The 23,312-nt window shown below is 45.7% G+C and overlaps 1 protein-coding gene across 2 annotated transcripts in view; it reads right to left on the bottom strand.

Annotated features, from left to right (window-relative positions):
- The window catches only part of PARN (poly(A)-specific ribonuclease), a 242,473-nt gene that overhangs the window by 4,442 nt on the left and 214,719 nt on the right, over nucleotides 1–23,312 (bottom strand). Inside the window, exon 22 of one of the 2 annotated variants that reach the window (XM_075319112.1) lies at nucleotides 1,824–2,013. In XM_075319112.1, coding sequence (XP_075175227.1) covers nucleotides 1,824–2,013 — 190 coding nt within the window. The remainder of the gene's footprint in view (nucleotides 1–1,823; nucleotides 2,014–23,312) is intronic. The other variant, XM_075319113.1, reaches the window with a different exon arrangement.

Raw genomic sequence — 23,312 nt, 5'->3', positions numbered from 1 at the left:
TACCAATCACATTGGAGGCCATGTAAGTAATGTACGGACGTGGCCCTTCTTTATTAAATTACAATGCACTACCCTTAAAAGTATATTTCTAAATCTAGTCAACCCCTTTAAACAAAGTAAAACTTTGAGCTGTTGTGAAAGTGCCACATTGATCAGAACAGTATGCAGTCAGATTTACTGCTCAATACTAGCTCTTCCCTTAGTTATCCACTTAATGCAAATTTATCTTTACTGTTGTACATCTGCCGGCCAGATGTTTTATTTAAAGATATAATGTTCTGTTACATCGAATGAATGCTATTCCCAGTATGGCCTGTAAGTACTTCGAGGGATAGATTAAAAAGGGAGCAACATGATTAATGGTTTCTCTAAAAGTCCAAAACACTTGGCTTCTCCTGCTGTATTAATTTTTACCTTTTATCGGCTTTATCTGACCACTATCATATCTAAAGTTTTGTGGGGTATTAAAGACATATTGCAAAAAAAAAAAAAAATCATCCAAAATGGTTGGAAATTGCATGCAAGTAGCTGTATATACAAATTAAAGGGGTTGTCCACAACTCTGACAATTACTATCCCCCAAAGAAAAAAAAAACAAAACACCTATTAATAATAATAATTAAATAATAATTTTATTCATTTATATAGCGCTGTTAATTCCACAGTGCTTTACATATAATTGCAACACTGTCCCCATTGGGGCTCACAATCTAGAGTCCCTGTCTGTATGTCTTTGGAGTGTGGGAGGAAACCGGAGTACCCGGAGGAAACCCATGCAAACACGGGGAGAACATACAAACTCCTTGCAGATGGTGTCCTTGGTGGGATTTGAACCCAGGACCCCAGCGCTGCAAGGCTGCAGTGCTAACCACTGAGCCACCGTGCCGCCCTTATAGTGCTGCTCTTCATGGGTTTGCAGGATATTAGGTCTCCCGAGCCCTGCGAACCATCTGGTGCCATTTCGCTCACCCCTCAATCCGATGTAATTGACATTCAGAGTAAGACAGCTGCCCACTTTCTCTGTATCCAATTTGTCCGAATGAGGAACATTGAAGTGGCCTTTGGTTGGCTACAGGGATCGCATGACAATGTCATGTGAACCCCGGGAGATCTAGGAACAGCGCCAGTACCCTAGGTATGCATAGGCGTTCTTTTATTTTGGTGAGGAGATGACGAAGTAGAGGACAATTCCTTTAAAGAGAACCAGTCAAGAACTTTAGGGACACCAAGCTAATTAAAATTCTTGGATGAGGTAGTGAAAGAAACATCCTACCTTCCTACCACTTTAGTAACTAATTTGGTCACTGACAAACTATGAATCCTTGTAAAACGAGGTTGCAAGTAAACCGAAGGTGGGCCGCTTCAAGTCTAGTGAACTGATCCTTCGTTATTATTTAGCAATACCTCATGTGCTTTAGTGATGCACTTTCTGCAGATGTAGCGATACAGAAGACAATTCAAAGTATATGCTATATACTTAATACTATATATATTATATAGTATAATATATATATATATTATATACACAGATACAGTATATATGTATGTATATTTGTGTTTGTGTATATATATATTATATCACACACACACACACACACAATATATGTATATATACACACACACACATAAAAATGGATTTGCGTAAAAACCTCTTCTCAGTGTTGTATGTGGCTGTCATTCCATCAACATCAAAACACATCATGCACAGTCATGCCTCCACATATAATTGGTGGTTGAGGGTATGATTGGGTCGGTGAGTTTTATCCTTTGTGGAGTGTCCATATTATAAATGTGCACAAACCTAGAACTAAACAGACATTCACCTGCTTATATAATTATATCCTGATTTCTGGGGAACATACGTGAATTGCGTTTTTTGCCTCTTCCTCTCAAAATCCATCCATCCATCGTCTGTGCGTTTCCTTTTAGTTAGGCATGGTCTGTCTCTTTTTGCAACATACTCGGCATAGGTTTGGACACAATAGCTTTCTGCAAATCTGCTGATGTTTACCGCTGCAAGGGAAAAAAAAAAGTGGTAAGTAAAAATCACATGATAAAAAAAAAACAAAAAAAACAAAACCTCAACATTCTTAAAGTTACAATTCTTTGGTCACACAAAGACAGAAGATGGGCCCCTGCCATGAGAACAAGGGAGACTCCAGGTTCCAGTGAACCTCTGGCCTGTAAGCTCAATAGCATGGAAGGAATGGACGCAGCTACATGGAAAGCTTCAAGGTCATTTTCAATAGAGTAGAAATGAATAATCAACATATGAACAGCTTAAAAAAGGACGATCAATAAAAGAAGTTGTAATATTGCAATATACAACATACATTTACTTAAAGGGGTTGTCCAGGCTTAGGGTAAAGGTCTGCAGTCACTATTTTCTGACTGCAGACTTCAAAATCATGACAACAAGCAATGCACATGCTGCCACGAGTCCCTGATGTGAGCGGGCGGTTGTGTCACATGCCCACTAGTCTCATCTAGCCTCTCTCTATTAACTTCTATGGAGAGAAGCCAAATTAGTCTAGTAGACATGTGACCACAAAGCAAGTAAGCAAATTGCATCACGTGACTGCCCACAGGCTATCACAAGTCAGCACTCTGTAATCACAAAGTGGCTGAAGATTTTTGTTGAAGGCCTGGACAACCCCTTTAAGCAAATCATTTATAGATCTACTCATGGTTAATTCTATAACGATGTAGGTTAAAATAGTTTTCTCCGTAAATGAGTAATCTGGAGTGACAACAGACAGTTACAAATAAGGAATAAAGGACACTTAAAACTGAGCAAATGTCCCCCTAGATACGAGCAGCGCATACAGAGCCAACAGGAATTGTATTTTAAGCTATTTTGCTTTTATTTTTTTCCCACGACAAAATTAATTTTAATTAATAGGATATTGCAATAATAATTTCCACAATTGGATGTGTTGAAGAAAAAAAAAAAAATGTTTTTGTGGGGAGATATTCTTATATGTGCCCCTGCTATGTACGGTGTAATGGCCGTGTCTGACCGTACCAGGACGTGGTCTGATCATACCACAGCTCCTGGGCCGGGGAAGAAGCAAAAGAGTATAAAGACTTTACAGCACAAGATTGCAAATTATTCTATGAGGTAACATTTTTTAAAAACAGGCAGGGAACATTTTTACCTCACAATAAGAATTAGCTGTGATCCCCTGCTGTAATGTCTGTATTATAGCACTGGATCAGAGATGATTCTTTTTGTGAGGTAAAACATTTCCCTGCCTGTTTGTAAAAATGGTTTTACCTCAAAGAATGAATAATTTGTGATCCAATGCTGTAATGTCTGTATACTTCTTTTTCCTCCTTGGCCCAGGAGCTGTGGTATGATCAGACCATGTCCCTGTACAGTCAGACATGGCCATTACACAGTACACAGCAGAGACACATATATACAGTGTGCAGAATTATTAGGCAAATGAGTATTTTGATCACATGATACTTTTTATACATAATGTCCTACTCCAAGCTGTATAGGTGTGAGAGCCAACTACCAATTAAGTAAATCAGGTGATGTGCATCTCTGTAATGAGGAGGGGTGCGGTGTAATGACATCAACACCCTATATAAGGTGTGCTTCATTATTAGGCAACTTTCTTTCCTTTGGCAAAATGGGTCAGAAGATTGGACTTTTCAGAGCCTGTTAAATCTAATTGTGAGATGTCTTGCAGAGGGATGCAGCAGTCTTGAAATGGCAAAACTTTTGAAGCGTGATCACCGAACAATCAAGCGTTTCATGGCAAATAGTCAACAGGGTCGTAAGAAGCTTGATGGGCAAAAAAGGTGCAAAATAACTGCCCATGAATTGAGGAAAATCAAGCGTGAAGCTGCCAAGATGCCATTTGCCACCAGTTTGGCCATATTTCAGAGCTGCAACGTTACTGGAGTGTCAAAAAGCACAAGGAGTGCCATACTCAGGGACATGGCCAAGGTAAGGAAGGCTGAAAAACGACAGTTGTTGATCAATAATAAAAAAAATCCTCTAAAATACAACTTGCCTAATAATTCTGCACACTGTGTAAGAATCTCTCAGTACAAGAACATTTTTTCTTTTCTTTTTAATCACATCGAAACATGGAACTTATTATTCTTAAGAATCAAGATTGATTTATTAAAATTAACTGTGTAAAAACGCATTTAATGCACAAGTATAGGAAAAGGACCACATTTTAGCAAAGGGTAGATAGCTCAAGATAACCATTAGCATTGTTAAATCACAGTTTTTGTTTTTTGGTATGTTTTAGGCTAGTTTCACACTTACGTTGGGCGAAATCTGCTGGGTCTGTTGCTGCGTCGTTTTGATGCATCCGTTATTTTTGTGGTGTCAATGGATGCAACGGATCCGTTATTTCACAGGAATCAGTTAGCTGATTCCTGTGAAATAACAGACGGACGCCAAACGGATGCAACGGGTCTAACGGAATGCGTCGCCTCTATTTTTTTTTTTAATTTTTTTCATTCTGGGCATGCTCAGTAGAAATTAGCGGAATCCAGCAGCGGATTCCGTTGTAAAGCATTTTGCAACGGAATCCGCTACAATAGGGAGCCATTAAAAATTTTAATGGAAGCAACGGAATCTGCTGGTCGGCGTCATTTTGACGCAAGCAAATAACGTTACATTCAGCGTTGCTTCCGCTCGGCGGAGCAACGGAGTGTCAGCCAACGGAAGTAACGCAGGTACTTTTGGCACAATCTGTTAACGGATTCCACTGATTCCCAAGATAGCGGATTGCGCCAAAAAAAAAAAAAACCAAACAAAAAAAAAAAAACGGAAGTGTGAAAGTACCCTTACCCAAAATGGTTGAGAGTACCTTCAGGATGACATTTTTTGGAGAATGTTCCCAATATTACCACTTAATTGGCATCAATATATTACGGTTACAAAAATTACATTTGCTGTACCCTGAAGGGTTTGACTTTTTGGATGATTGGAGTTTATGAACACAACTTAAAGAAAACATGCTACACTGTGCCTTACAAGTATATGGGTCATATATGCAACAGATTGTCCAGGAAAGGTCCACTGTGCATTACACTACTGGTATTGTAGATCACAGTCCGTGGATGAGATTTTGGCAATTGGTGAGAAAGTCAACAGCATAAGCTAACCAACGCAAACTTATTTGAAACTACGTTAAGTCCACACCATTTTGCTGCTGTTGATTTATTGTGAAATGTTCCATTTAGTAAAATCTAGACGGTAGCGTCCCAAGTGGAGATCTATGACCAACTACATACACAGAAGAGCTACTGGCCGACAGCCATCTCTCTCCTGACTAATCACATACATAAGAAAATTCTCTTTGAATGAACATTCATGCGTTTTTAAAGGGGAAAACTGAGAAAGTCGCTTATCTTTTGAACAAAAAAAATAAAGTTTTGGTGATAAAATTCAAACTTTCCGATCCTTCTCTCGCCAACATGTCAAGACAGAGTCGGGACTCTCCGGTATACATTAGACTGTAAACTGATTGCACCAACTTCAGTATATTGTGTATGCGGGGCCTTAAAGTAATGTCCAAACTTGTCCCACCCTTTCGAAAAATTAAGCCAGTTAAGGAGTTCACCGCAACAAAGCCATTTTACAATTTCTCCATAAAAAAAATTAAGCCCACATGGCGCTTATTGCAACTTAAAGCGAATCAGTCACCAGGCTTTTGCCACCTAACTTGAGAGCAGCATAAGGTAGGGTAGAGATACTGATTCTAGTGATGTGTCACTTACTGGGCTGCTTAGGGTAGTTTTGATAAAATCACAATTTAAATCAGCAGTAGATTATCATTACAGGACTACTTGGCGTGCTGCTGGTAGACCAGCATAATCATGAGCTCTGCTAGATCTCCAGCAGAGAACACATTGATTTTATCAAAATGACAGGAAACAGCTCAGTAAGTGACACATCGCTGGAATCCGGGTCTCTGTCTCTACATTATGCTGCTCTCAGATGGGAAACAAAAACGTGGTGACAGATTCCCTTTAATTTAATGGCAGTAAGGGAACTAGAAGGTTAACACCTACGTTTTTTCGTCCTAACTGAACAGAGTTTCCTGGCAAAAATTTCGTCATCTTTTAAAGCCACGTCAAACACAGTTTTCTTTTAAATGTGCAACCATCAATTCATCACATACCTTCCACATTGCTCACTGGTGTAAACAGACTGGCAGAACATATATTTTTTTAAACAGTCTTTACATAAACCAGCGGGTTTACTTTGCAATAGCGCCAGTAAACATTGATGTCAAACCTATGTAAATTTCCAGTATACAGAAGGTGGTGGTTTACAGGTTATTTGCACATTACATATACAGGCTTAGATAATCAGGCAACAGCACCAACAGAGTGGACACAATGCCTCCTCAGATATTTCCTTCATCTACTCATTGTTTCAGAAAAAAAATGCACATTTGCCAAAAGGTTTATCTTTGATGTTAAACAAAAAAAAAAAAAAGAAGACCCACAAGAACCACACCAGAAAGAAGGGAATTTTGTTTACTTACCGTAAATTCCTTTTCTTCTAGCTCCAATTGGGAGACCCAGACAATTGGGGTGTATAGGCTATGCCTCCGGAGGCCGCACAAATTATTACACTTAAAAGTGTTAAGCCCCTCCCCTTCTGCCTATACACCCCCCGTGCTCCCACGGGCTCCTCAGTTTTGGTGCAAAAGCAAGAAGGAGGAAAAAGAATTATAAACTGGTTTAAAGTAACTTCAATCCGAAGGAATATCGGAGAACTGAAACCATTCAACATGAACAACATGTGTACACAAAAAACAGGGGCGGGCGCTGGGTCTCCCAATTGGAGCTAGAAGAAAAGGAATTTACGGTAAGTAAACAAAATTCCCTTCTTCTTTGTCGCTCCATTGGGAGACCCAGACAATTGGGACGTCCAAAAGCAGTCCCTGGGTGGGTAAAATAATACCTCGTAAGAGAGCCGTAAAACGGCCTCTTCCTACAGGTGGGCAACCGCCGCCTGAAGGACTCGTCTACCTAGGCTGGCATCCGCCGAAGCATAGGTATGCACCTGATAGTGTTTCGTGAAAGTGTGCAGGCTCGACCAGGTAGCCGCCTGACACACCTGCTGAGCCGTAGCCTGGTGCCTCAAAGCCCAGGACGCGCCCACGGCTCTGGTAGAATGAGCCTTCAGCCCTGAGGGAACCGGAAGCCCAGCCGAACGGTAGGCTTCGAGAATTGGCTCCTTGATCCACCGAGCCAAGGTTGATTTGGAAGCCTGTGACCCTTTACGCTGGCCAGCGACAAGGACAAAGAGTGCATCCGAGCGGCGCAGGGGCGCCGTCCGAGAAATGTAGAGTCTGAGTGCTCTCACCAGATCTAACAAGTGCAAATCCTTTTCACATTGGTGAACTGGATGAGGACAAAAAGAAGGTAAGGAGATATCCTGATTGAGATGAAAGGGGGATACCACCTTAGGGAGAAATTCCGGAACCGGACGCAGAACCACCTTGTCCTGGTGAAAAACCAGGAAAGGGGCTTTGCATGACACCGCTGCTAGCTCAGACACTCTCCGAAGTGAAGTGACTGCTACTAGAAAAACCACTTTCTGCGAAAGGCGTGAGAGAGAAATATCTCTCATTGGCTCGAATGGTGGTTTCTGAAGAACCAGCAGCACCCTGTTCAGATCCCAGGGTTCTAACGGCCGCTTGTAAGGAGGAACGATGTGACAAACCCCCTGCAGGAACGTGCGTACCTGTGGAAGTCTGGCTAGGCGCTTCTGGAAAAACACAGAGAGCGCTGAGACTTGTCCCTTAAGGGAGCCGAGCGACAAACCCTTTTCCAGTCCAGATTGAAGGAAGGACAGGAAAGTGGGCAAGGCAAAAGGCCAGGGAGAAAAACCCTGAGCAGAGCACCACGACAGGAAAATTTTCCACGTCCTGTGGTAGATCTTGGCGGACGTTGGTTTCCTAGCCTGTCTCATAGTGGCAATGACGTCTTGAGATAACCCTGAAGACGCTAGGATCCAGGACTCAATGGCCACACAGTCAGGTTGAGGGCCGCAGAATTCAGATGGAAAAACGGCCCTTGAGATAGCAAGTCTGGTCGGTCTGGTAGTGCCCACGGTTGGCCGACCGTGAGATGCCACAGATCCGGGTACCACGACCGCCTCGGCCAGTCTGGAGCGACGAGGATGACGCGGCGGCAGTCGGCCCTGATCTTGCGTAACAGTCTGGGCAACAGTGCCAGCGGAGGAAACACATAAGGGAGCTGAAACTGCGACCAATCCTGAACTAAGGCGTCTGCCGCCAGAGCTCTGGGATCTTGAGACCGTGCCATGAACGTCGGTACCTTGTTGTTGTGCCGGGACGCCATGAGGTCGACGTCCGGCACCCCCCAGCGGCAACAGATCTCCTGAAACACGTCCGGGTGAAGGGACCATTCCCCTGCGTCCATGCCCTGGCGACTGAGATAATCTGCTTCCCAGTTTTCCACGCCTGGAATGTGAACTGCAGAGATGGTGGAGGCCGTGGCTTCCACCCACATCAAAATCCGCCGGACTTCCTGGAAGGCTTGCCGACTGCGTGTGCCGCCTTGGTGGTTGATGTATGCCACCGCTGTGGAATTGTCCGACTGAATTCTGATCTGCTTGCCTTCCAGCCACTGCTGGAACGCTTTCAGGGCAAGATACACTGCCCGTATTTCCAGAACATTGATCTGAAGCGAGGACTCTTGCTGGGTCCACGTACCCTGAGCCCTGTGGTGGAGAAAAACCGCTCCCCACCCTGACAGACTCGCGTCCGTCGTGACCACCTCCCAGGATGGGGGTAGGAAGGATTTCCCCTTCGATAATGAAGTGGGAAGAAGCCACCACCGAAGGGAAGCTTTGGTCGCCTGAGAGAGGGAGACGTTCCTGTCGAGGGACGTCGGCTTCCTGTCCCATTTGCGTAGGATGTCCCATTGAAGAGGACGCAGGTGAAACTGCGCGAAAGGAACTGCCTCCATTGCTGCCACCATCTTCCCCAGGAAGTGCATGAGGCGCCTCAAGGGGTGTGACTGGCCTTGAAGGAGAGATTGTACCCCTGTCTGTAGTGACCGCTGCTTGATCAGCGGAAGCTTCACTATCGCTGAGAGGGTATGAAACTCCATGCCAAGGTATGTGAGCGATTGGGCCGGTGTCAGATTTGACTTTGGAAAATTGATGATCCACCCGAAACTCTGGAGAGTCTCCAGGGTAGCGTCGAGGCTGTGTTGGCATGCCTCTTGAGAGGGTGCCTTGATCAGGAGATCGTCCAAGTAAGGGATCACCGAGTGACCCTGAGAGTGGAGGACCGCTACTACAGTAGCCATAACCTTGGTGAAAACCCGTGGGGCTGTTGCCAGGCCGAACGGCAGTGCCACGAACTGCAGGTGTTCGTTTTCTATGGCGAAGCGCAAGAAGCGCTGGTGCTCTGGAGCAATCGGTACGTGGAGATAAGCATCTTTGATATCGATCGATGCAAGGAAATCTCCTTGGGACATTGAGGCGATGACGGAGCGGAGGGATTCCATCCGGAACCGCCTGGTCTTTACGTGTTTGTTGAGAAGTTTCAGGTCCAGGACAGGACGGAAAGACCCGTCCTTCTTTGGGACCACAAACAAGTTGGAGTAAAAACCGTGGCCCTGTTGCTGAAGAGGAACAGGGACCACCACTCCTTCTGCCTTCAGAGTGCCCAGCGCCTGCAGAAGAGCCTCGGCTCGCTCGGGAGGCGGGGATGACCTGAAGAATCGAGTCGGGGGACGAGAGGTGAACTCTATCTTGTAACCGTGAGACAGAATGTCTCTCACCCAACGGTCTTTTACCCGTGGCAGCCAGGCGTCGCAAAAGCGGGAGAGCCTGCCACCGACCGAAGATGCGGAGTGAGGAGGCCGAAAGTCATGAGGAAGCCGCTTTGGTAGCGGCACCTCCGGTGGCCTTTTTAGGACGTGACTTAGACCGCCATGCGTCAGAGTTCCTTTGATCTTTCTGAGGCCTTTTGGACGAGGAGAATTGGGACCTGCCCGCGCCCCGAAAGGACCGAAACCTCGACTGCCCCTTCCTCTGTTGGGGTATGTTCGGTTTGGGCTGGGGTAAGGATGTATCCTTTCCCTTGGATTGTTTGATGATTTCATCCAAACGCTCGCCAAACAATCGGTCGCCAGAAATTGGCAAACTGGTTAAGCGCTTTTTGGAAACAGAATCTGCCTTCCATTCCCGTAGCCACAAGGCCCTGCGGAGTACCACCGAATTGGCGGCTGCAACCGCCGTACGGCTCGCAGAGTCCAGGACAGCATTAATAGCGTAAGACGCAAATGCCGACGTCTGAGTGGTTATGGACGCCACCTGTGGCGCGGACGTGCGTGTGGCTGCGTCAATTTGCGCTTGACCTGCTGAGATAGCTTGTAGCGCCCATACGGCTGCGAACGCTGGGGCAAAAGAAGCGCCGATAGCTTCATAGATGGATTTCAACCAGAGTTCCATCTGCCTGTCAGTGGCATCTTTGAGTGAAGCCCCATCTTCCACTGCAAGTATGGATCTAGCTGCCAGTCTGGAGATTGGAGGATCCACTTTGGGACACTGAGCCCAACTTTTGACCACGTCAGGGGGAAAAGGATAACGTGTATCCTTAAGGCGCTTAGAAAAACGCTTATCTGGATAAGCATGGTGATTCTGGACTGCCTCTCTGAAATCAGAGTGGTCCAGAAACATACTCGGTGTACGCTTGGGAAACCTGAAACGGAATTTCTCCTGCTGAGAAGCTGACTCCTCCACTGGAGGAGCTGAGGGAGAAATATCCAACATACGATTGATGGACGAAATAAGGTCGTTCACTATGGCGTCCCCGTCCGGAGTATCAAAATTGAGAGCGGCCTCAGGATCAGAATCCTGATCAGCTGTCTAAGCATCATCATCCAGAGATTCCCCCCTCTGAGACCCTGCACAATATGATGATGTCGAGGGAAAATCTAAGCGAGCTCGCTTAGTCGGTCTGGGGCTGGGGTCTGTGTCAGAACCCTCAGCCTGGGATCCATGAGATACCCCGGGAGGACATTGTTGGTCCAGCTGAGGTGGGCCAGGGAACAAAGATTCAACAGAGTCCCTGTGCTGAGATACCGGCCTGGACTGCAAGGCTTCTAGTATCTTAGCCATAGTCTCAGAGAGTTTTGCAAACTCCGTCCCCGTCACCTGAACAGTGTTAGCAGGTGGCTCCCCCTGGGCCCCTCTTAGCAAAGGCTCCGGCTGAGTAAGTGCCACAGGGGCCGAACAGTGCACACAATGAGGGTCAGTGGAACCTGCCGGTAGCGGGGTCGTACATGCGGCGCAGGCAACATAATAAGCCTGTGTTTTGGCACCCCTGCCTTTCGTGGGCGCCATGCTATTATCTTCCCTGAGTAACACAATAGGGTATATAGCCAGAAATCAACTGTGCACCATACAGTGTAAAACATATATACCATAAACATATAATGTTACACTACTGCACAATGGGGCTAGCACCACAGGTGCTGCTTACCACCCGCCTAAAGCGGTTGTGAGGCCACCAGAGTCCCTGCCTGGGTCTCCCAGACTTTGTCCCCCTCTGCAGCGTCCGAGGAGCTGACAGGAATGGCTGCCGGCGTCCTGAGGAGAGGAGGGAGCCGTGGGCGTGACCCAGAAAGAGCGGGAACTGGTGCCCGCACTGTGCACAGTGAGAGGGGTGGAGTATGCAAAGCATGCTCCAGCCCTCAGTGCTGCTCGTTCTGTGCAGCGTCCCGCCCTGCCCCTGCCTGTCAGGGCTGTGGGCGGGAGGAAAGGAAACTAGGCCGCAAAAAGCCGGGGACTCTAGTAATAAACGCGGCCGCCGTAAAAGCGCGGCCGGCGTGAAAGTCCCCGGCGCACTACAAGTCCCAGCCGCGCCGCAGTGTTTCCATGGCCGCGGCGGTCAGTGCGGCAGTCCCTATATATAAAACACACTCAGCAACGCTGAGTGTGTAATGGCACATATTAACCCGGTCAGCGCCGTGGTCCCCGGTGCACTAGCACACCCAGCAAAGCTGGAGTGTTGCTGTGCGCTGTCCCCACAGGGATACAGAGTACCTCCAAGTAGCAGGGCCATGTCCCTGAACGATACCCGGCTCCTATCCAGCAGGCTCCACAGGAGTTGTGGATGAAGCACGGTCTCAGTGCCTGGAGACCGATAGGATCCCACTTCACCCAGAGCCCTGAGGGGGATGGGGAAGGAAAACAGCATGTGGGCTCCAGCCTCCGTACCCGCAATGGATACCTCAACCTTACAACACCACCGACAAGAGTGGGGTGAGAAGGGAGCATGCTGGGGGCTCTATATGGGCCCACTTTTCTTCCATCCGACATGGTCAGCAGCTGCTGCTGACCAATCTGTGGAGCTGTGCGTGCGTGTCTGACCTCCTTCGCACAAAGCAAAAAACTGAGGAGCCCGTGGGAGCACGGGGGGTGTATAGGCAGAAGGGGAGGGGCTTAACACTTAAGTGTAATACTTTGCATAGCCTATACACCCCAATTGTCTGGGTCTCCCAATGGAGCGACAAAGAAAGAGGCAGTGTTTATCCAAACCCCACCCAAAAGTGCCAGTTTTGGGTTGTTCATATGGTGGGGCTTAAAAAAGGTGGTCCACTACAAAGCATAGTGGCCACATCGGTGTAAAGCGTGTTATAGAAGGCTTTTTCTAAATACCTTCTGTTGTCCATTCTGCCTGTGAGCAGCGCTATCGCTGTCCGCTAAACCCCAGGATGCAGTGACCACTGATGTCCGGTGATGTCATGTCAACTTCCGCAATTGGAAGTTGACCCGTCATCACAGAGGCGGGACACAGTCTCTGTGAGTGACTGGGCAGTTGGCGGAGTTTCACTGCACATCACAGTCAAGCATCGCTCGTGCTTGCAATGCTCTGAAGTGAAGGAGAGAGCGTGCGAGATGATGGCTGTGGCGTGTGATGACAGTCTGCCCACAGCCTACTCACTCACGGAAACAGAGTCCCGCCTCTTTCATGCCGGGTCAACTTCCATTTCCGGAAGTGGTCGAGACATCACCGGACATAAGAGGTCACTGCAGCCTGGGGTCACGTGATTGGTGATGAGCGGACATTGATAGCGCTGCACACAGGCAGAATGGACATCACTGTCCGCTCATCCCCAATCATGTGACCCCAGGCTGCAGTGACCTCTGATGCCCGGTGATGTCAACTTCCGGAATTGAATTGACATCAGAGGTCACTGCACCCCTGGTCATGTGATGGAGATGAGCGGGCGGCGATAGCGCTGCTCACAGGAAGAAGGCATTTAGAAAAATCCGCCTGTCCCAGCTTTACACAGATGTGGCCACAATGCTTTGTAGTGGACCACCTCTTTAAATATCCCATTCTTCGTGATTTAAACATTGGCAATTGTGCAAATTGTGAGACACCACTGAAACCATTTATATCCCAATTCAAAGCCAATTTTGGCAGAACATAAAATTAGTTTCAAAAGTTGCAAAAATTTTGCAACTTTTCACGTTTTCATGCCAGTTTTACCTAGCTCTGCCAAAATGGGTAGAGATTAGGTGGGATGGGAGCGTGATGCTACAGCTCATCTAGTTCATGAAATGTTGTGGCAGTACTTAGGCCATGTGCCCACGGGTGGACGTTTCTGCAGGTATTTCCGCAGGTTTACGCAGCAACTCCCCGGAATCTGCAGCTATCCATTGATGCGGTATTTTTGTGGAATTGTTGCGGTAAACCTGCGGATTTCATGAGGAATTCCTGCGGATTTCCTGCCCCGTACCTCCATAGTGGAAAGGCAAGAATTCCGCATGAATAAATCACATGCAGTTACGTGCGGCTACGGGAAACCCGCAGCATTTTCCGCAGCCGCAAAAACCGTAGCATTGATCCAGCACTCCCCAAATCCCATTAGGATAACATGGGGAGAGTCTGTACTTGTGTAAACCCACGGATTTATCTGGAAAATCTAGAAAATCCGCAGGTTTTCCGCACCAAAAGCCGCAGTTACTTTCCCCCGTGGCCACATGGCTTTAGGCCAAAAATCTTACTCCAGTAGGGAACAAGAGTAAGATTTCTGGCATGGCGCACACCACTCAGACTCTTTTGCATAAAGAGGTAGGGGTCTTAATGAATCAGTCTGACTCCTACGTATCACCTCGTCAAGACGGAGTATAAAATTGCTGGTCTTGATGAATCAGGACTTTAGTTCTTTTAGGGTATGTGCGCACTAGACGTTTTTTTCACGCTGCGTTTTTATGTGCGTTTTTGTCTAAAAAAACGCACCCGCGGCTAAAAAACGCGGCAAAAACGCATGCGTTTTTGCCGCGATATGGTGCGTTTTTTGCTGCGTTTTTACTCACTGCGTTTTTAATCAGTGCACAATGCCATTAAAGATTGTTGATGAAAAAAAAAAAAAAAAAAAGGTCTGATGTCATTTCCTTCTTCAAAATGTTCATTGTATGCAGGAGAGCAGACAGCTGCAGAACTAGTGTATGCAGGAGAGCAGACAGCAGCTGCAGAACTACAAGTCTCAGCATCCTCCATTCACTAGTGTATGCAGGAGAGCAGACAGCAGCTGCAGAACTACAAGTCTCAGCATCCTCCATTCACTAGTGTATGCAGGAGAGCAGACAGCAGCTGCAGAACTACAAGTCTCAGCATCCTCCATTCACTAGTGTATGCAGGAGAGCAGACAGCAGCTGCAGAACTACAAGTCTCAGCATCCTCCATTCACTAGTGTATGCAGGAGAGCAGACAGCAGCTGCAGAACTACAAGTCTCAGCATCCTCCATTCACTAGTGTATGCAGGAGAGCAGACAGCAGCTGCAGAACCACAAGTCTCAGCATCCTCCATCCAGGACTGTATGCAGTTTTTTTCCCAAAAAGAAAAAAAAAATGACATGGGCTTCGCCATATTTTTGTATGCTAGCCGGGTACAGAAGGCAGGTACGGGCTGCCCCCAACCCCCAGCTGCCTATTTGTACCCGGCTGGGAACCAAAAATATAGAGAAGCCCTTTTTTTTAATTATTTCATGAAATAATTAAAAAAAAAAAATGACGTGGGCTTCGCCTAATTTTTGAGTCCAGCCGGGTACAACTAGGCAGCTGGGGATTGGAATCCACAGTGCAGGGTGCCCATGCTTTCTGGGCACCCCCACTGCGAATTGCAGTCCGCAGCCACCCCAGAAAATGGCGCTTTCATAGAAGCGCCATCTTCTGGCGCTGTATCCAACTCTTCTAGCTGCCCTGATGCCGGGTGGCTAGCTAGGTAATAATGGAGTTAGGGCTAGCTGTATATTATCAGCTAGCCCTAAGCCCGAAATTCATGGTGTCACGCCAATATTTGACATGGCCACCATGAATTTCTAGTAATGATAAAAAAAAAAACACAACACACAGAAAAATATTTTTATTAGAAATAAAACACAACACAATTAGTGACTCCATCTTTATTGAAATAAACCCCCCTCCGCAGTAATCCTGGGTCAGGGTCCCACGCCGTCCAATCAGGATCCAATATCATCTGATCGGTTTGCTGGAAGGCAAAGCGATCAGATGATGTGTCAGGATCAATTGCCTGAATCCCATCACACATCAGCTGATTGTATAAAAGCCGATTATACAATCAGCAGATGCATCAGTAGAAAAAAAAAAAAATAATACTCACTTATGTGCTGTGCTGATTACCGGCAGCTCCTGGAGCGATCGATTGGACAGGAGTCTGATCCCGTCCCATCGCTGCAAGAGCTGCCGGTAATCAGCTGATGAAGTCCCCTGACAGCAGGATCAGCTGATAGCCGGCCGAAAAAGCCGGCGAGACTACGATCAGCTGATGCGTCAGGTGACTGCATCAGGTGATCAGCGCCAGGTCCTGCAAGCAAGGTCCTGCCCCGGGGAGACTGCACACAGCCAGAGCGGCGGTACCGGGAGGAGCTGGGAGCGGGCATGGCACCGGGACCCTGCGGACAGGTGAGTATATATGACATTTTTTTTTTTCTACTGTTCACTTTGGTTTTCGCCGCTGCCTCCACCTCCCGCCCAGACATGGCGCCGCACGGAGCTGACATGCACAGGACGGGAGGTGGAAGCAGCGGTGACGGTACCGGGAGGATTCACGCTTCTGTGTTTACCAACAGAAGGAATCCTCTTCCTGTACACGTCACTGTAGTGCCCACCCCTTGCGTTTATAGCTGCGTTTTTAGTCATAGAAACACGGCTATATGCGTTTTTCATTGCGTTTTTAACATCTCATTGAATTCAATGAGTGAAAAACGCAGTGGAAAACGCAGAAATAATTGACATGCTGCGTTTTTGTGGTCACCACAAAAACGCAGCTAAAAAAAAACGCTGTGTGAGGACAGCACTTCTGAAAACCCATTGACATTGCTGGGGAAGCAATGTCACTGCGTTTTCAGCACAAAAACGCGGTAAAAAACGCCGCTAAAAACGCGGCAAAAACGCCTAGTGCGCACAAGGCCTTAGAACAGTGTTTCTCAACTCCAGTCCTCAAGACCCACCAACAGATCATGTTTAAGGTTTTCCTCAATCAAGTTGTCAGGATTTCCTTAATGTTGCACAGGTGATGGAATTATTCCCTGTCTAATATTGAGGAAAACCTGAAAACATGATCCGTTGGTGGGTCTTGAGGACCGGAGTGGAGAAACACTGTTTTAGAAAGTACTTTGTAGAGGTGTGTACGAAATATAGGTACCTTTCAAATTAATCAAAACTAAGGACAAACCCAGTTACGACTCTTTCCCATACTCGCTACCTAAGGAGATTTAGTGCTACCTTTTGGTGACGTCACCATAATGGTGGCCATCCAGATTTCTTTAAAAGCAGGAATAAGCAAGTTTAACTTGCTAAAAGAGGTCAATCAAAGATCTACGAGATCTCGTAAATTTACTGTGTTTATTTATAGAGTGGTGAATACTCAAATTATATTCATATGATAAAAACCAAGGGTAGGGGCTGATTTGCAACGGTAAAATTCGGTTAAAATGATCTTTTAGGATTTCTATGGAAACGGCATGGACTTGAAGTTTGTGCACACCATTAAGAAAGTTAATCAAAGCACGAGGCAAAATGCCTGGATTTCAAGCATATGCCTTATATCTAAGTTATTGCAAGACAAGAGAGATCAATGTTACGTGAGAAAGTAGGTGGCTTTCATGCCTTAACCAACACAGAATAATACTTAGAGGAAAAAGTTCTTTTTATTGCCTGCCTTCATACAGCAACAATTTACCAACATTCCTTCAAGTCCCAGCAGCTTTGCAGCTTTCAGACTTTAATCTGCAAGCCAAGCTCTGGCTCTAAGCCATCTGGAGAACGGATGAATCAGCAAAATGAATTGGCTGTCAACTAGTGTCCTCTGCAGTTTCCAACTTAACAGTCTGGAATAAAAAACACTCACAGAAAGAAAAAGGGTATTGTCCCTAGACTTTAACATGAACGCGTACAGAGAACAGTCAGCAGCGGGGTCTGAAAGAGAGCATTTAGGCTACAAAAGCAGCAGAGGCCCATGGAGTGAACGCTAAAAAGCCATTGTAAGGTTAGGCAGGCTACGGAAAATAAAGCAAAAAGCTGGGATAGCTAGATACTGACAAGCTGTACGTATGCATGTGCTTGTATTGCTGGATGCCAGTGAGGGGACTTATGCTCCTCTGGGAAATATTCAAATTGTCTCTCCAGGGAGGAAGGAGAAACTTTAGCGCCACCTATTGGAAGTAGCAATCCTACAAGTCAAAAGTGGCTTATTTTTCATAGAACTTAGGATTTTTACCAGATCAGAACCCCTATTTGCAGACATGGTGTTTCGGGGTGATTGCCCCTCGTCAGTGCAAAGTATGGGATCTGATCTGGCATATGAGAAGCTAGTGAGGAAGCCAGATCAGATCCCATACTTTTCACTGACGAGTGGCAATCACCCCAAAACACCATGTCTGCAAATGGGGGTTCTGATCGGATATAAATCCTAAGTCATATAAAAAGGCTTGTTAAAAGGCCACTTTTGACTTGTAGGATTGCTTCTTCCAATAGGTGGAGCTAGAATTTGTCTCCTTCCTCCCTGGAGAGACAATTTGTGCTTGTATTAAAACACTAAAGTTTCCGAGCAAAATTTGGGTCACTCCATAGTGGGGGACAGAGGGGGGCAATAACAGCAACTTAGCTGCCATGTCTACAGAAAGGTCACACAGAAGTAAATGTTTTTTTGCACAGCTTCAGAGGAACACAAACTCAGATATCCAACAATATCTCGGATAGAAGCGAAGTGCAAGTACAAATGTGAAATCAAAGTATCCACCTCTGACCCTTTTTCCCTCCCTTCTGGTTTCACATTAGTCTTGCAACATTTAGAGACCCAATCAATAATTAAAAGGGGTTTTCCCTTAATGTTCATTTTAATCAATAAATCTTGGAATAATAATAAGTTCCACAATTGGATGTTTTTAAAAAAATGTTCCTGTGCTGAGATAATCTTATATGTGCCCTGCTACAGTATGTACTGTGTAATGGCTGTGTCTGACCATACAGGGACATGGTCTGATCATACCACAGTTCCTGGCAGGGGAGGAAGTAAAGTATATAGACATTATAGCACAGGATAGAAAATTATTATTTCTTTGAGGTAAAACATTTTATTAAAAACATGCAAGGAAGTGCTTTACCTCACAATAAGAATCAGCAGTGATCCCGTGCTGTAATGTCTTTTACGTCCTACCAGCCCAGGAGATGTGGTATGATGAGACCATGTCCCTTTGCGGTCAGACACGGCCATTACATCACAATAAGAATCAGCTGTGATCCCGTGCTGTAATGTCTGTATACTCTTTTACGTTGTTCCAGCCCCAGGAGATGTGGTATGATCAGATCATGTCCCTGTACGGTCAGACACGGCCATTACACAGTACATAGCAGGGACACATATATAAGATTATCTCAGCACAGGAACAATGTTTGTTTTTTAAACACATCCAATTGTGGAACTTATTATTCCAAGATCTAATGATTAAATCAATTTTAACATGAACTTTGTTTCATGGGAAAACCCTTTAAGCACTTTGTATTGTGAAATCTGGTAAATTCACTGTGAATGGAACCAGTCAGGTCTGATGACACTACCAACCTGCAGATATGGGGTTAATATGCAGGTTAATATTTTATGAAAGTACCCAGCCGCCATACAGGAAGTGTGACAACTGAGAGAAAATTAACTGTATTTCTCCTGGGAGCCGCCGGCTTTCAGTTGTGAAGGCCTGTCCAACACAATTACAATTACATTCACAGTACTAACAGCGGTGGGTATAAGAACGACCCACCACTAAATAAAAAACAGTTCACTCTGCAGCATGACCTGTCAATGAGTGCCAGTGCGTGCTTATAGCTGACGCTCTCTGGGTGTGGTGACTAATTTCTCCGGGCAGGCCTGCATGACTGAAAGCCGGTGGCTTCTGGGAGAAATTAAGCTCATTTCTCATGGGTGCCGCACTGTCAGTACAGTACCTGGGCCTATTCAAAACACTATTAACCTGCAGATTAACCCCATATCTACAGGTTAACAGCTGTAACGGACCACAAGAGGTTCCCCCTTTTAAGTGGTTATTTCTGGTTATGGAAAAATCATGTATCCTTTCCTTTTTTCCCCTCAAGTTTGTAATGTGTCATGTTAACTGTCCTGTGACTATGTATTCTTTGGTAGCGGTTGTATGGCTTTGATATATGCATCTACCATAGCTCGGTATAATGTAGCAGAGAAAGGAAATTGAACATTAAAAGGGGTTGGTGATCACAGCATATTGATGACATCCCCAGGATAATCCATCGATCTGAGACTGGTGGAGGACAACCCCTCTGGTCGGCTACTATTTACTCCGGCGCCTGCTGGATGTAAACGCTTTAAGTGGAGCTACAATCAGCAGCTTCAATGTTTAGCAGTTGGTGCTGGGTATTCTTGCAACAGCTAAGTAGGCAGGGGTGCAGCAGGTCAGATCCTCCCCCAATATCTCATCTTCTGCCGGACAAACCCTTTGGCACAATATTCATAGACAATCAGGTTTGATGTGCTTGTCTGACCCCTGAAAACACAGAATTTCAAAATGTCTCAGCAATTTTTGGTCATCAACAATGCAGTGGTTCACTCCGAGAGCATCTCTGCAGGGAGGGCGCCGGGCCCCTAACCCTAATGGGCTCGCTCGCGATCTCTGCGACTACGATCGTTACTCCCCTGTGAACAAGAACACCAATCCTTCCGCTTTCAGAAATATATAAAACCTAGCTGGAGGTAAGTGGTACGAGGAAAACCAGAAATATCAAAGCCACTGCAGGCGAGAGGTTTTCTAATCTTTTATTAGAACCCTAAACATTCATTACAAAACAAAACAAGAGAAAAAAATGCTCCAATAAACATTTTATGCCATGTATAAAAATTATAACATGACGAGACAAACCGCAAATTGCTTAGGAATTGGCTTTAACATTGTCATGGAGTCGGCAGTTTTATAGAAGGCAGCTACTTTCCAGCACAATGACCCAAAAAAGCTGTAGGCATTATTTATCATGACGATACAAAGAAATACAACCATTTAATTGAGGAACTCCTGTTACCATTTTTTTTTGTTAAAAGAATCCACCTTAGGCAGATTGTGGCTGTTTGGTTCATGGCCAAGAGATGGCTGGAGGGAGACGGGAACAGAGCCAAATTCTTGTCAATCAGACATATTACTGTAGTATTATCACACCTGTGCACCCAACAACGTGACTCATCTGTTCCTACGAGTCGAGGAGTGGCAGCTCCGCTCCCTCACAGTCTCCCCTTATTAACTCATTAGCAAGGAAATGCTATTCCCCGTAGACTAGGCTGTACACTGATATGGATTCTTAAGAAGTATTAACAATGAGAAACTTCATATAATTTCCCATGACAAGCAACAGCCAGAAGAACTGGAGAAAAACCAAGGCACCTACAGGAATGGAGACTTTACCTTCCATAAAAGGTCCATTTAATAAATCTATACTGAAATGTTGGCCTTGTGCACACTATGTATTATAGCTCAGTTATTCCATTATATTGGGCCTCTACTGAACCTTCATAGGTCTCCGCTCTCAGGCAGAGGTTCTCTTTCAGTCTATTTTCGTAATTCATGGAATACCTTATTAGATTCCATATTCTATGAAGTTTTTCTCCTCTTGAAAGATAGATCCATGTACAAGGCAACATACAAGAGCCTTTACTGCCCATGAGCATTGACTCGATCATGTTCATGGCTAGGATTTAACAACATCTCCCCCAAGCAATGGTAAAATTGGGACATTAGCGCAAGTAATCTATGAGCACGATCACACAACTGGAGGTTAATCTCCAAGTTGCTTATATTTCCCCATATAATGTTGCAGTCAACATCTGTGACCAAGAAGTAAAAGCCTTATTTTAAACATTCTTGCCCAATTGATCGACTCTTCCGTAGTGCGTTTTGTGGGCAGATTCCAGTTATAGAGTATGGAAACATTTGTTCTCCCAAGTGAAATGACCATTTGACTTGCATGTGACACTCCTCCCTCATTTTGGGCAAAACAGTTGCTTTGGATCTATATACTGCCAGGAGAGAGGCGGGATATGGTTTGCCACTAAAACCAATCGTGTGAAGGATGGTCACATCAAGTCAGATAAAGCAGGAGAACTAAAAGTGTAAGTAAGATTAAAGTCTTAAGCTCTTTTCCTGCATTTAATCAAGTTTCTGGGGGTTCAAGACCGGCAAAAACACCTTGCCGCTAATGATATGCCAATTATCCAGGACTATGTAAGCAAGGATGGTTGACCTTAGGGAGATCAACATCTGTGGATGGATACCATGTTTGGCATAGCTGGTCTCCTTGACTGGAGACTGCCCTTCCCGTGGTTGTTCCTTCCCGGTGAAAGACCTGGCTAGTTTCCTGCCATCGTTGAGAAACATGTGATGGTGTCTCCGCAGGCCTTCTTGCTTTGAATATTTCCCAGGGGGCATTGCTCTAGAATCACTGCGTTGAGAAACACGTGATGGTGTCTCCACAGTGGTGGATGTTGATCTCCCTAAGGTCAACCATCCTTGCTCACATAGTCTTTTACTAGGCAATGCTCCCACTAGCCAGATTCCTACTCCACACTGATGAGGGGCAAATACCCTGAAACGGCTGTCTGTGGATGGATACCATGTTTGGCATAGGTGGTCTCCTTGACTGGAGACTTCCCTTCACGTGGTTGTTCCTTCCCGGTGAAAGACCTGGCTAGTTTCCTGCCAGCGTTGAGAAACATGTGATGGTGTCTCCGCAGGCCTTCTTGCTTTGAATTATACAGGACTAGTCCAGCAGGGCGTCTATTTCGAGACTGTGCACTGAAACGTCACGAGTTTCATTTTGGAATGCATACAAATAAATGTTTTAACTTCTCATATTGGCGTGCAGACTTTTTATTTCTGACCTACTTTGACACCAGCGACCCATAGGTGCCGTGTAACTGGACTAGTCCAGCCTCAGGTACTGGAATTCCTTCTGCTTCCCCCATGGCACAACTGACAGCTACACCATCTCTTGCATTAGCCTCAGTGCAGGAGATCTTGTCTAGGTGGGCAATGCAGCTATGATGGGGAACAGTGAAGACTATATTGATCGTGCTAACGAGGCACGACCACAGTACCTGAGCAGTGATTAATTAGCATACGATTGGTATTCTAAGGCCAGAGTCACACTTGCGAGTGCCTCGCGTGTAACTCGCATGAGTCTCTCATTTAATCACCCGACATGGACTTGCACTCTGACAGGAGCGGGTCGGTTGCATGTATGTCTAGGCAGCTAAGCCGCTCCTGTCTGGAGAGTGTGAGTCCATGTCGGGTGATTCAATGAGAGACTCATGCGAGTTACACGCGAGGCACTCGCAAGTGTGGCTCTGGCCTAAAACTCACAATGTTGCCAATCATTTCACTAAAATGCCGGCACTTGTGGCAGATTGGGATCTTAGTGACCCAAACGAAGGGAATTTTGTTTACTTACCGTAAATTCCTTTTCTTCTAGCTCTAATTGGGAGACCCAGACAATTGGGTGTATAGGCTATGCCTCCGGAGGCCGCACAAAGTATTACACTCAAAAGTGTTAAGCCCCTCCCCTTCTGCCTATACACCCCCCGTGCTCCCACGGGCTCCTCAGTTTTGGTGCAAAAGCAAGAAGGAGGAAAAAGAATTATAAACTGGTTTAAAGTAACTTCAATCCGAAGGAATATCGGAGAACTGAAAACATTCAACATGAACAACATGTGTACACAAAAAAAAAGGGGCGGGTGCT

This window comes from Anomaloglossus baeobatrachus, chromosome 7, assembly GCF_048569485.1.
Source record: "Anomaloglossus baeobatrachus isolate aAnoBae1 chromosome 7, aAnoBae1.hap1, whole genome shotgun sequence".
NCBI classification, from domain to species: Eukaryota; Metazoa; Chordata; class Amphibia; order Anura; family Aromobatidae; genus Anomaloglossus; species Anomaloglossus baeobatrachus.
Note: the sequence above shows the minus strand (reverse complement) of the source record. Positions and strands in the feature narration are given on the sequence as shown.